This window comes from Diceros bicornis, chromosome 14, assembly GCF_020826845.1.
Source record: "Diceros bicornis minor isolate mBicDic1 chromosome 14, mDicBic1.mat.cur, whole genome shotgun sequence".
Lineage (NCBI taxonomy): Eukaryota > Metazoa > Chordata > Mammalia > Perissodactyla > Rhinocerotidae > Diceros > Diceros bicornis.
This window is the reverse complement of record NC_080753.1, coordinates 16,541,860-16,557,435: the sequence shown is the minus strand read 5'-3', so window position 1 is coordinate 16,557,435 and position 15,576 is coordinate 16,541,860. Positions and strand designations below refer to the sequence as shown.

General features: G+C 34.3%; 1 protein-coding gene across 1 annotated transcript; it reads right to left on the bottom strand.

Annotated features, from left to right (window-relative positions):
* Window positions 1–1,890: 1,890 nt before the first annotated feature.
* DEFB112 (defensin beta 112) lies at window positions 1,891–8,677 on the bottom strand. Its single transcript, XM_058555457.1, has 2 exons — window positions 8,620–8,677; window positions 1,891–2,051 (listed from the first exon to the last, which is right to left on the bottom strand). Exons 1-2 carry the CDS (start codon window positions 8,675–8,677, stop codon window positions 1,891–1,893), a joined length of 219 nt encoding a protein of 72 aa, XP_058411440.1.
* Window positions 8,678–15,576: the final 6,899 nt, after the last annotated feature.

Here is a 15,576-nt window from a genome sequence, read left to right as displayed (position 1 = left end):
CATATGTGAAAAAGTTTATCAACATCGTTATTTGAGAGAAACAAGTAAATGAAAACCAGCATGATATGCATTTCCACACACAGAAAAATGGCTAAAATTGGAAAAATGTGGAACAAGTAGAACTCTCATACATTGCTTCTGGGAATATAATTTGGTATAATTACTTTGGAAAATTGCCAATATCAATAAAAGATAGACATATGAATAACTTATGTTAAAACAATCCTACCCCATAGGTATGTATACGCCCCTTAATAATAAACGCATATGTAAATAAAGTTTTTAGCAGCTTTATTCAAAATTTCCATCTATGTTACAATGGATACATAAATTGTCTTTTGGTTTACTATGGGACCACTGAAATGGGGTTCAAGATTTGAATCATAGATCAAACTCACAAGACCCAATTAGGCTTATTTAAATCCAGTTTGACACAGATCAGAAAATACACCATTGTAGACACCAGCAACATCATCTATAACTGATGAACACCCAGATTCATTTTCAAGTGACCTCAGGCACTATATACAGGATATGGTTTTGTTGTAAGGTTAGCCCAAAGCTGATACGTGTGCATATCACAACAACATAAATGAGCCACCAGGTATACGGTGTCCCGGCTTAAATACCTTGTTAACCGCTATAAAGTTAAGTGACTAGCTCCCTTTCCTTAATGAGGCCTTAGTCTACACATTGTAAATTATATAATAAACAAGCCTGCCAGCCAATGACACAGCCTAAAGAATATTCTTTGAATAGTATTCAGCACATGGCAGGCCCTGCAGAACCACGACCTATTTTTAGCATAGATGTTGCAAGATGTTTGAATAAGGGCAAACCTTTAAACTAGATGGTTCAATAAGACCATCCTGCTTATCCTTCCCTAAGAGGCCATCTTTTAGCCCTCATCAACACATCCTTGCCACCTATCCCTGCGGCTATATATAGATACAATTTCTCCATATAGAATATATATGTGTGTATATATATACACACACTTTAATAGAATAATATGTGCATATGTGTGTATATATATATGTGTGTGTATATATATATGTACACATATATGTATGCACATATTATTCTATTAAGGTGTTTTTCCTGGAATTTAGTTCATACAAGCAAACACACTAAGACTCCAGTAACTAGCATGATAAGAATCATCTGATGATATGAAGGAATATCTTAAAAACACAAAATGAAGCAATACAAAAGAAGTTAATTGTAATCATAACAATTCAAAGTTATTATTATTATTATTATTATTATTATTATTGCCTCAAGCTGCAGGGACTTCTCTCTTTCCTCCTTAAAGTAGTTTTCGTTTATTTTACCCTTTGGGGTTATTCTTCTCAAAAGACTGGCTATGTACTTGAATTATTTTTATTTTAAGAATTCTATCAATAAACAGAGGAAAAGTATAACTAATATGAGAAAGTTACAAGGGCTTCATAATACTTCAAAGCTCTTGCAACCATTTCCACTAGTTCAGGGATAATACCCTCTATCTCTCATCAACTTTCTCCCTACTCCCGACTCTCCTCAAAGAATGCTTGATATACATCACCAATCGTTTACCACATGCTTTGCACACTAAACATAGAATTGGCCCCAGAATCTCATTTAATACAGTGGTTCCATAACGGAGTCTTCCTCTCCATTCTGCTTCTATTTCTGACTTCAAAGCTCCACTCTGTATTCTGAGTCTTTCTTCCAAGCAGGCACAATGTTCACGAATGGTTCAGGCTGAAATATATTGCATTTAATGTTTTATGTATTAGAGACATGTATGGACAGAAATACTAAGCTGTGAATGAAGTAATAGAAATAATGAAGTAATGAGAAAACTTAGTTAATGTTGGTCCTCTTGTTATGAATGGGTCTCTTCAGTTACTCCATAGGGTCACATTCTTTCAAGCAGCAATGAGTTGTAGGTCTTGCACAGTACGACATCCCAAATTCTTTATCACCACATTTGTTTTTACATTGACCACCAAGCTGTCTACATGCATTCCACCAATTAAAGACAGGATAGTACTCTTTACTTCTAGCTGAAAGGAGGCAAGAATAGATGGAATTAATAATCCAAGTAAGAAATGCCAAGATTTAAAAGAAGGCACACGAAGAAGCATAGACCATAGAGGGGAGACAACGGAAAGGGATTCTCTCATTTTTTCATTCGAATCTTTTTGTCCCTACCTATATCTGGCAAATCAAGGAAATCAGTAAGCATTTAATTCCTAAGCTAGATGTCTCTCCCCTACAAATTTCAATCTATTAGGTGGTGACTCAATAAGGGATATCTGAAGAGCTTGCAATTTATTAACACTTTCCTCTGTCTGTCTTGCTCATCCCCCAGGACCATTGAATACAAGTGTGACAATCTCCATCTCCTCCCTCATTTATTATTCATGCTTAGTTCTGTTCTATGCTGAATCCTTTCCTCCCCCATTGTTCATTGTAACTTGACTTCAGCAGTTCTAACATACTGAAAAACACTGTTTTATTTTATTTAAATATCTCCACTCCTCTTGGATCTACAGGCCACCCTCATCCCCAGGAGAAGTTCTGCTTAAAAAACAAACAACAACAACAACAATAAAATACAGATACTTTCAGAAATTATCATAACGAATAAGAAATGAACAGAAAAATGAGCATAGTGAACATTCTAGTGAGGCTTTTAATTTTTCAGGGCTATTTCCCCTCCTTGTTTCTCACATTAAGCTTTCCAAAGCTATAGAAACTTAAAAAAAATTTTCCAGTCTCACTTTGCACTGTAATTCCTATGATTTTTTTAAGTTCAGCAATCGTGAGGAATGAGGTAAGGATTTGGATATGAGGCGTCTCTGTCACTAACATAAGTTCTGAAATGCAGGAGAACGTTTTCATTCATTCCCTGTATCTATACAGAACAAAACTATAAATAAACGGTGTAGATTAATGAAAGGCCAAGTTTTGGCCCAATATAATAAATGAATTTTTAACATTGAAAGCTTTTATAAGGATCATGAAATACTTTGTCTTAGGAAATACATATCTACCATCCTGACCAAATATAATCAGGCCCTACTGGACATATTTTAGAATGTGGGCCAGTATGGGTGAGATATTGTCACTGATATCTATAAGCCTGCTTTCATCCCAAAGACCCTTTAATTCTGTAATCAATCAAACCCTTGTCCATCTTTTTTTTAGTAAAACGTTTTCGTAGAGGTTTTTAATATACATATCATTTTATTTATTTATTTTTTCCCGTGAGGAGGACCAGCCCTGAGCTAACATCCAATGCCAATCCTCTTCCTTTTTGCTGAGGAAGACTGGCCCTGAGCTAACATTCGTGCCCATCTTCCTCCACTTTATATGGGACACCACCACAGCATGGCTTAACAAGCGGTGTGCCAGTGCAAGCCCGGGATTCGAACCAATGAACCCTGGGCCGCCGCAGCGGAGCGCGCACACTTGACCACTGAGCCACCTGGCCGGCTCCACATACCGTTTTAAATAAAGTAGAAATATTACTGATAAATTTTGCAGCAAGTGGTTGTTTTTTTTTTTTTTTTTGTGAGGAAGATCAGCCCTGAGCTAACATCCATGCTAATCCTCCTCTTTTTGCTGAGGAAGACTGGCTCTGAGCTAACATCTATTGCCAATCTTCTTCCTTTTTTCTTTTCCCCCAAAGCCCCAGAAGATAGTTGTGTGTCATAGTTGCACATCCTTCTAGTTGCTGTATGTGGGACGCGGCCTCAGCATGGCCGGCGAAGCGGTGCGTCAGTGTGCGCCTGGATCCGAACCCCGGCAGCCAATAGCAGAGCATGCGCACTTAACCGCTAAGCCACAGGGACTGCCCAGCAAGTATTTTAATTAATGAAGATTTTGAGGCTACCGTATCACTGAGTATCCTTTCATCATACTCTGGATTTGCAGGATGTTGTGAATTCAGGAACCTGGCCGTCAGCACTCTAAGCAGATCTGTTAGCCAGTAATTGCACATTATTTGTAAATAATATTAATAATAACACCAAGCCCAATATTTTCTCTGAGATGGGAAAGGTATGTCTCATAACCAAATAATCTCAGCATAGGCCTCTACCCAGAGCAACATATTACAAGGGGAGGGTATTCAGAGAGGAGAACAATTTTGCCTAAACCCTTGCATTCTTTTCTTTTTAAAAATATTTTCTTATATTATAAAATAAAGCAAAAAATATAAATACAAAGCTTAATGTATTACTATAAATCAAATATCTATGTAATTACTACCTACGTTAAGAAATAAAACATTGCCAGAAGCTCTATACGTACCTCCACTTAGTCACAATCTTCTCCCTCTCTCTCAAGAGTAACCACCGTCTTGAATTAAATACGAATTTCCTTATATTTTTGTGATTCAAGTATATCTTCTTTACTCTTGCTTTTGCATATATATATATTTAAAATATGTAGGCATTACATAGATATAGATACATAGATGTACATATATCTCTCCAAGGAATAGAGAATCATATAGTATTCTTGTTTGGTTTCTGTTTTTTCTCAATTAACATTGTATTCATATAATTCATCTATGTGGTTGGATGTAGCTATAGATTATTGATTTTCATTAATACATGGTATTAACTTGATTCATTTGTTGCAATTTTGATGACCATATAGGTTATTTGCTATATGGCAAATAATGCTGCTATTAACATTCCTAGACTATTTCCTGGAGCACATTTAACAGTCTTCTGTTGGGTAGATATATTCAAAATAGAAATCTTAGGTCATAGAATATAAATGTCTTCAGCTATAATAGATTATGACAAATTGTTTTCCAAATTGATGCTAACAGTTTCACTCTCTTCAACAGTGTATGAAAATGCTTATTTTTCCATTTGCCTTGCAAAACTTTGTATTATCTAACTTTAAAAACTTTAAATACTCTGTTGAATGTGCGGTGGTATTGTTTCATGGTTTAAATTTGCATTTTCCTGAGTGATTGCTAATGAGGATGAGCACTTTAAATAAGTTTGTATATCCACTTTTTCAAATTACCTTAGTCTTTTCCCCATATTTCTGCTGAATTATCCATCTTTTTCTTTTGATTTATTAGAATTCTTTATATATTCTAGGTACAAGCATTTTGTCAGTTATATATGGTGCAATTTTAATATTCCATTCTAGGGATTGGCCAAGCGAATATATAAGAACTGGATGAATCTTTGCATACTGAGGTTAGTGATCAAGTGGTGTTATAGCCAAGAGGGAAGAACCTTAGCAGCCTGTGAGTCCTGAAGCCTAAGTTTGAGATGAAGGTGACCAGATATTGTATATTAATGTAACTTATAATTAATGTAAAATTAAATAATTTTAAATTAAAATATAGTTAATGTAATTCTCTAAGTTAATATAAATATAGGTATAGATAGAGAAATATTGATAGCTATATAGAGAAACAAAAATAGACATTTAGAGAAAGATTTACATAGATAAATCAATGTATGTTATAATAAAGGTAATTTTGGTTTTGAGGAGTCAGAACTTCAGAATTGCAAACTACAGACCAAGGGAAGATTTAAACTTATGTATATCAGTCATAGTGAGTAAAAGTGATTTTTAAAGTTGTTTTATAACATAAATTCAGGCCTTTCCACTTATACACATTGCCAAAAATATCTGGTACCCAAAAAGTGGTGACTACTGGTATTTCTTTTTTTAAAAAATGTCTCAAAACAACAGCTGTTACTGGATATAGATAACTGCGATAAAGGATATCTCTTCTTTAAATTGACTTTCTTCAAACCATAACTGAAGTGATATGGTATACAACAAAACTTAAACAAATAGAATCACCAAAGAACAAATTATTTTTCTATATAGTTTAAACATGAAATATTAACAATCAGCTCTTGCCACTGTAACTGAACTCTTACAGCATCCTGAAATCAAATCCACTTGGAGTCTTCTTAGGGTCATAAATCTGAGTAAGGTCTGAGTTAGCTAATAGTACCTCACCTTCAGAGAATAATCTTCAACTTGAGCATTATGGTCCAACAAATCAGCAAACTTTTACGTGCTTCTGTCCTTGTTTCTTGTTTTCCAAATATCCTTGTCATCTTCATTTTTTCCCTTTATGCTCTCTAGATATGTGCATTCCTGAAGACTCCTTCTTTGGTTCTCCTCTTTCCCTCTATCCATGCATCTATTTATTCATTCATTCATTGATTCATTAAATAAATCTTTTTTTTTTTTTTTTTTGGTGAGGAAGACCAGCCCTGAGCTAACATCTGATGCCAATCCTCTTCTTTTTTTTGCTGATGAAGACTAGCCCTGGGATAACATCCATGTCCATCTTCCTCCACTTTGTATGGGACTCTGCTACAGCATGGCTTAACAAGTGGTGCATCGGTGCTTGCCCAGGACCTGAACCAGCGAACCCCGGGCCGCCGCAGCGGAGCACACGCACTTAACTGCTTGCACCACTGGGCCGGCCCCTAAATAAATCTTTATTGGGCACCTACTATACGTCAAGCGCTGTGGTGGACATTAGCAATGCTATAGTGGGCCCCCCAAAATATGGCCCTTGTATAAACTAACTTGAACAAAGACCTCATCATTAAGTCTTTTTCTGAACACTGTCACAAAAATAACTCTCTTTCTTTACCCTCTCATAGAAATTTATTTGTATGACTCACATGGTGTTTGTAACACTCTAACTTGAGAAGACATTTTGCTAAATGATATTCTAAATCATGATTGAGATAAAGACTAAAACAGAGAAGAATTCCTTTTTAAATACATCCCCAACACCCAGTCTGGACTTTTGTTGTTCAACTGCCATTTCAAAGTATCTTAATCACACCATCTTTAGAATTAACAAGAATATCTTTATTACTCTTTCTATATAACAATATACTTTGTATATCCAAAGACCTCAGGGTTATGGACAATGGACAGTGGTAACTGACAAAAAGAAATTTTGCCGGCTGTCAGGTAAGAGGGAAACCAAGACAACAGTTGACTCTTAAGCATAATGGCACTAATGACATTAACACATATAATAATAAGGATGCTGGAAGCAACGACTGTAGAATTTTCCCTCTAGGATATAGTAAGGATACTTGTCTAGACAGAGATTCATCAAAAATGGGATCACCTGGCTTTAAAATAAAACTTGTTTCTCATTTTGAACATGAAATTCAGCTTTCATAAAAGTAGAAGGTCAAAGACCAGAAGAGCCAAGTCAATAGGGACTGGGATAGAGAACATACGTAGGATATTTCCTTCATTTCATTCGACAGATAGTGATTAAAATGTGCAAGAAATAATTCTACTTATTTTATTTTACCTGTGTCGTTTTCCACTGTAGCATATTGTGCCTTTTCAAATATTGTGGAAAAAGTGTGTAACTTTGAGTACAGTGTCTCAAACTTCTGACTACATTTGGTCTTCGATGATGGCATATGATTGTTAACATGTTGGTCAGAGCCTACTGAAAAAGAAAAATGTTACTTCAAAAGTATAAGAAAAGAATGTTTTCTGAAATAAGAACACTAAGTATTTGTCTGTATTTCATGGCCCTATAAACTATAAGATGTTTTAGAAAATGACAAACGTATAGTACACATTTCTTCAAAATTGGGTTGAATACGTAAATGCATGACTTGGTTATTAATAAGATTACTTCATGTGGCTATTGTAAGAAGTACTGAATTAATGTGGGCAAAAGGCAGAGCAGATGCTAGTTATTAAAATCATTATTATTAAGAAGAAAAAGTGCATATTGAAATCTATATAATTCTACATAATATCTCAGAAAATTTTGAGAAGTAGAGGGAATTTTAATGAGCATGTTTTAGTGAATTTTTATGAAGATGATGAAGGAAAAAGTTATTCTTATTTAAATTAATTCCAACTTGCATTACATGGATTACATTATCAGTTTAGGTTCATTTACTTGTCCGCTTTTGGTAGGACATTGTCAGCTAAAAAGTTATTTATGTTTGAGCGTTAGAGCAGAGAAGTAGTGAGAGAATGGGATATAATAGACATATTTTATGGTGATATCGTCTGATCTCAATAATGACAGATATATTGGTGATCCAGGGAATGTAGCAAGATAAAGAAGAATGAGAATTTAACTGGAAATGTACGTGTGCAGCTAGTGTTACTTATGAATACAATAAAATTTGGACTTTTAGCAAGCCATTCAACCTCACTTAACCCCTGCTATCAATACTATAAGTGTGTGATGAATAATTTCCAAGCATAAATTCATTCCATTCCTAACTTTTTTCACATCTATTATTATATTAAATTTAGTAGAATTTGAATATTGAGTAAACACACATTTTAGGGCTTGATTAAATCAATATAGCACCATTTTCTTCCAACAGATTACATATACACGGATATATATAATTTCATATAATCAAAGTGAATTACAATCTTTACTAGTATATTGCCCTTGAAAAATTATTCAAATATTTTCTCCAGCTACGGGCTGTAAATAAACATAATGTGATCTTGCTGGTGGTATTAATATAATAATTCTAGAATGTTAATGATATTCACTTTAAAAAATCCTGCCCCTCCCTTCTTTAGTGCTGACCCCTCTGGCAATAGTATTTATGTTACCTGGTGGAACGAAGACACCAAAGAAGAACAGAATAGAAAAAAAGAGAGGGATCTTCATTGTAAACGAGTTCCTAAGAGAAAACAGTCCACAGATCATCTGTCTTAACTCAGGTATTGTTGAAATAAGGAAGAAAAGAATGTTTTCATTTATAGAACTCTCCTGCATAGTATTGATTCCTGAGGGTTATTAAGAGTAAGAACATTTCCACGCTTGGTTGAATAGTGCCATGTACAAAGAGATGTTAGATAGAAAAAGCTGGTACATCATCACATAAAAAAATGCCATATACTGATTCCTCTTAAGGTCAGTTTCTCTAAGACATTTTAACAGTTACAAGATGATGGTTATAAATTGCTAAGTGATCAAGGTTGAAAATAATCCTGCAGCAATTCACATGATATTCCAGAAGTACGTGTTTTGTACAGTCATATTTACCATTTTAATGTCCCTAGTATAAAAAATGAATCTCAATGTAATAAGAAATCCAAAACAGAATTTTAGACTGAAATTACCATTGAGAACATTTAGTTTTACACATAAAAGTATTGAGATCCAGAGTAGCCAGGTGAATTCATAATTCATATCATTTTTATTTAGAATATATATAAACATAAATAATGACAGTATACTGATATGTTTGGAAATTACCTTATCTAGCTTAGTTGTACCTTGAAGAAAAGTCTTTCTCCTCAAGTAAGGTTTAGGAATGTCAATGCATAAACGTCCCATGTTATAAAGTCAGATTGCATTTCTCTTTTTCTTCTATGTAGCTTTGAGTTATTTCTGAGCTCATACTCAAGTTTTCCACAGTCTACTGTAGTAGACATTGGAAAGGAGTAGCTGAAATTGTTCCCCAGGTCCCATAAACAGATGTTAGGAGCAACAGTCCATTGATTCTCTTTAACCACACCCAAAGAGGGCAATAAGAACCTGGATACAGGAGTCCCAGTGAACATCAGTCACCCTTATTCTACAGCAACAGAGGTGTTTGCTATTAAAACACGTATAGATATTCAGAATCTTGGCCAAGCTTCCTGAACAAAAGTAATAAAGAAATATGTCCAAGAGTTGTTTCCTTCTATAACCAATTTCTTCACTCTATAAAATAAGAATTAAAACTGAAAGAAAGCTAAGAACTTTCTGAGAAACACATGATTAAGAATTTCACCATTATCTAACATAGAGTAAGACCATGCAGGCCTGTCTCTATGTAAGATTAATTCAAGAGAAATTAATCAAACACCTATCATGTGCCCATTACTTCTCCAGTTCCTGTAGTATAACTATGAAGAAGATACGGTATTTGATGGTTGTGGATGAGAATAAGTACTAGTTGAATCACTGAAACTAAAATTCAAATTCTATTAAAAACAGTTTATTGGGTACCTTCTGTATTATCAGAATTCCTGTGAATAAACATAAGGAAAAAGCAGAGAAAAAAGGTCTCTCATTGATTTTCTATTCTATTCTGTTCCGAAGATACAACAAAGATGCAATACCACTACCTTCCTCTAAGTACGAGGCCAATGAGAAATTTATTTTGGATATTTCATTTATTAAATCTGAGGAAAAAACCCACAAATGAAAACATTACTGCTGATTCATTTAGGATACTTTGTGACCCAGGTCTAACCCTTTGGAGAACAGGGAAACCACTCCCTTTTTTGAACAGATAAGCATCGTTTCAATCTTTCGCCCTGGATGTCCGACATGTTAAACACATTCTCTGGAATCTACGTTGTAAAGCAGAACTAGACTATTCCTTTCAACATTTATTATTTGTATATGAGAATACATATCATTTAAGTTGTTTTTGTTTTACAGATATAAAGAATTTAAAATCATGGACAACTGGATAATTTAGGAATGCCTGGATTCATTAATTACCATTCTATGATCACCTCATAGTTATTCGAGTTATTTAGGAAACAGATATAAAGATCTTGCCACTGCCTTGAGAAACTCAAATTATTTTTGAAAAGACATGCAAAGAAGTATATGACAAATCAATAGGATAAATGTCATAAAAGTTGTATGAAAATAGCTCTTATTTGTCTTCTGAGTTTAGTATTTTTCCTCCTGTAGCACAAAGGTCAACCCTGAAGATTGCATATTACAATGTTTCTGGACTAAGGATTTTGTGGATCTAATAAGAAAAACCTAGATGGTGGAAATTAAAGCAAAAACTGGCATATTGAGTATATTAAGAAAGTATTTTATCCTGCTTCATTTTCTCGTCACTTCCTAATTCTCCTTATTAGATTATAGAAAGCAAATTATTACTACAATTAGTAGTTTGGGGTCTACAATATTTAAGTTATCAAAATCCACACTATTTGGATAGTAAAGATGCACAAAATACATTTGCCCTCTGCTGGTCAAGGAACAAGGAGAATATCTCCCCTCTGACTGCTGAGATTGTCCTCTTCAGGAGCAAAATCTCCCCATTAAGTTTGCCCTTACTGCTAAGAAATTATTTATTATTATTATTATTATATTTTTGGTGAGGAAGATTAGCCCTGAGCTAACATCTGCTGCCAATCCTCCTTTTTTTGCTATGGAAGATTGGCCCTGGGCTAACCTCTGTGTCCATCTTCCTCTACTTTATATGTGGGACACCTGCCACAGCATGACTTGATAAGCAGTGCGTAGTTCCGCACCCGGGATCCGAACCTGTGTACCCTGGGCCGCCGAAGCAAAGTGTGCGAATTTAACCACCACACCACTGGGCCGGCCCCAGCTGCTTTATTATTTTTAATCGCCATAAAAAGGAATTTTCAATTTCTCCAAATACTTTAGGGGAAAGAAGTAAGAGGAAACTAGCAAATTCAAACTAAGAAATCAACTCTAAAAAAATAGCTATGAAAAGAGAGACGGAGAATCCCAAATTTAACAAATTGTTGCTTGTTGGACTGTGGAGCTCAAACTGTTCCTTTACCTTTATCCAAAATCAAAAGATACCATCGATCAGAAAATCTGCTGCCAGCCCACATGGATTTATAATTGGTAGCAGAAGCAGAAACAAAAAGGGTGAACTATCCTCATCAACCTTTTCTGTCTCATCCCTTGCCTTGCAGCTGTTAGATGTGGTTCTTTTTTTCCATAGTAACGAGAGTCTGGTATCCACTTCTGATTCTGAGTTTATATTTCACGTGTTCAAAAGCTCACAAGAAACGATTACAAGGATTGAAGAAGTAGTGTTTACGGATAATTAAGTGAAGCTAAAAAAAACATTCACTCTATTATTTTTTTAATCTTTTTATCTTAAAGAGTAAAAACAGAGTTAATTTAATCCTCATTTGTTACCTTATAAGGTAGCAATTTGTATGTAACAATTACTCCTTCCTTAAAGGGCTCAAAATACGGTTAGTTTAATCTTCTGTTGGTTATCTACTATACAAAACTCTGGTAATATTAACTCCTGTTTATACGTTTTTCTGGAGAGTAAGAACTCCGAATATGTAGTCTCTGATTCCTTGTATTTCCCTGAGCATCAAGAATTTGCAAAATAATGACTCTTAACAAACTTGTATAAAATAAATTAATGAAAGAATGTGAAAGGAAAAGGTAGAGCAGACGTTAACCAATATGGCCCCGATCTTACCCAGAGTGGATGCTCCTCCTGAGTGTGTTTGTGTGTGTGTGTGTGTGTGTGTGTGTGTGTGTGTGTGTGAAGGAAAGAGAATGAAAAAGAGAGACAGATTGAGTGCACTCATGCTCGTGCTCATACTCAGATGCTTTCTTCATTAAACACGGTCATTTTGTTCCTTTGTCTTTTATCATCTAAACTTCAGTAAGATCATAATTCTATATGAACAGGAATATTTAGACAATCATATAATATTCTTTTTTAAAAATTTTTAACCTAATTTTAGTGATTACTGTGAGGAAGATCAGCTCCATGGGACATCAATTCATAAGTCCCCAAGTCCTCTTCTCTTTCTATTTGATTTACTCAGTCATTGACTGAAACTAGGATTAGAGTGGAATTCAGTAGACCCATATATTAGTTAAGGCTCAGCAAGTAAATAGCAGTGACAACCCTGCCATCCATATATCTGAAGAAATCATAGACATTTATAATTTCAAGCACAGACCTGCTAATAATCATAACCTCTATGGAGCACTTACCATACGCCAAGCACTGTTTTAAAAACATTTCATATTGTAGTTCATCAGGTAGATGCTATAACTCTCCCAAAACACAAGTAAGGGCACTGAGGCAAAAAAAAGTAAATTAATACACTTCAGGTCATCCAGATAATAAATATTCCAATTTTAAAAACAGGAGTCTGAAGCTATAGCCTATCTCCTTAAGTACTGTGCATCAATACACACTCTCGTTATGTGGGGAGTCTGAATGCTGTCTTCTGGGGCTTTCTGAGCTGCTGATATGAAGGTGGATGTGAAAACATACCAGGAAAATGTGTGGAGGTCAAAGAGCACTGAAGGACTGAGGACAGAGAAAGCTTTAACACAAGCATCATTACTTGTATCACATTGCCCTGCACTAAGACTTACTGAACTGAAACAAAGAGCTAGCTGTGCTCAAAGTTGGACAGTTGCTACTAAGGAAGGGAACATTCCACGTAGAGAAATTCCTTGATCAGTGAACTATATTCAATAATGTTTTGACTGTTCTGGCCACTAAAATACTAAGTCAAACTAGATTCATTTTATTTTACTTTAAAAATAAGACGCTTGAGATCCACAGAAGCTACACTACCTTTACTTAAAGAAATATTTCTAATATTATTTTGTCAATACCAACTATTGACCTTGACTCTTCAAGTTAATCTTTCAATATTCTTTAGAAAAATACTATTAGAATAATCTTTGAAGGAGTAGGCCAAAAGGAAAGCAGATTGGACTAGGAATGAGATATTCGTATTATCGACTCAGCTCAGTTTCTTTAACTTTGGACAAATTCCTAAAACCACTTGTTCAAAATTCCTCACTTGTGGAATGAGGATATTGGACCAGAATTTTGCTAGCATACTTTCCAGTGTTAGCATTCTCTGAGCTTTTGTTTTAAGCAGATTTGACGAATGTAGTCACATCTATTTGTGTCGTGGGATGCAAAGCTAATCTATGCATAGCTAATCTATAGATCTCTCACACACTTGTAATTTGGGCTAAAATGTCCATTGAACAAAAATCAATCATAATATTTTTTAAAATATGTAATATCATGCTGGAATTTAGTTATTTTTATAAATGTGTGTGTCAGGTACCAATCAGAAAAAGAGAAGCTACTTCACGTACTTCAGACAAAGGGAATGTAATATAGAGATTGATTACACAGTTGAAAAGAGAGCTGAGAGGTCAAATAGGAGATGATGGGGCAACCTAAAGATTAGCAACAATACGAATCCCATCACTGCTAGGGCTGAAGGACTGAAGGGAGGAGATGCTATTGTCAAAACTCAGAGGTTGTGGCCCTCCAAAGGAACCAATAACAATAGTGGGGGTTTAAGGAGAACTGATATAAGAATACTATGTCTTCTAATACATAAATATGATATATAACTCCATTAATTTCAGAGTTCTTTCATCTCTCAGCAATATTTTGTATACTTCACTTAGAAATATTGTGTAACTTTATTTCCAGTAAATTGAGATCTTTATGCTCTTGTACGTGGAATTTTAAAATTTCATTTTCCAATTTATGTTGCTAATATACAGAAGCCCAGTGAACGTTGTATTTTGACATTGTATCCAGTTACTTAATTCATATATTAATTATAATGTTTTGTAAATTCTATCAGACATTCGAGGTATGCAATCATGCTATCTGGACATAAAAATAATTTTATACTTTTATTTCCATTATCTGTACCCATAATTTTTTTAATTGACAGTGCACTGACTAAAACTCTAGTATATTGCTGAATAGAAAGGGTCATAGTGGACATACTTCTCTTATTTATGATCTTAGGTGAAAACATTCAAAACCTTTGAAATTTTACCATTTAGTTTTATATTAGCTATAGGATATTTACAAAATATTCTTAATAGAGTAAGAAAATGCCTTCTGTTTTTATTTCTTTAAGAAATTATTTATTATTATTATTAATATTACAGATATACATTTAATTTTATTAAATATTTCTGAATCAATTGAGATTATCATACACTTTTTCTTCTTTGTTAGGTTAATATGGCTTATTTCCCACAGCATAATTATTTTGGGAATCATCCCTGCTGTTGCGTGAATCAATAGCTCATTCCTTTTCTATCGCTGAGTGGTATTCCATTATGGATATACCACAATTTGTCAATCCATTCTCTTGTGGACAGATATTTGTGTTGTTTCCAGTTTGAACTATCATAAATAAAGCTGTTGCAATCGATTGTGTAACACATCTTAAGATAATTATATGTTTTCCTTTCTAGGAGTGGATCATATGATAGGTGTATGTTCCAATTTTTAATATAAAATTTATATTAAGCAATTTAAAATACTGATGGCTTTCCAAAAAGACTGTGCCATTTCATGTTCCCACCAACTTGTATAAGATTGGTAGTACCTCTCCATCCTCACCAATCTGGTATAGTCAGATTTAAAAATTTTTGCCATTCTAATAGATAGGAGGTAGAATCGCACTATGGTTTAATTGTGCATCTCCCTAATTACTGATAATATTGAGTATCTTTTCATGTGTTTATTTACTATCCATGCATCTTCTTTGGCAGTGTCTGTTCAAATCTTTTGCCCATTCCTTTTAAATGGGATTGGTTCTCGTTACTGAGTTGTGAATGTTCTTTATATAATTTGGATACAAATACCTTATCAGATATGCAATTTGCAAATATTTTGTCTCTGTCCATGGCTTGTCTTGTTATTCCTTTAATAGGGTCTTTCAAAGAGCAAAAGTACTTTTTCACACAAACTGTCTCTTGTTATAGAGTGTTCTTTTGGCGTCATATATAAGAAATATTTGCCTAAAACAAAG

Bases quoted from the DNA above. Each gene is read 5' to 3' on its own strand.
- DEFB112 (XM_058555457.1), bottom strand. From the start codon at position 8,677: ATGAAGATCCCTCTCTTTTTTTCTATTCTGTTCTTCTTTGGTGTCTTC. The intron at 2,052-8,619 runs GTAACATAAATA...GCCTCCTTTCAG, and splicing joins TGGTGTCTTCGTTCCACCAG to CTAGAAGTAAAGAGTACTAT.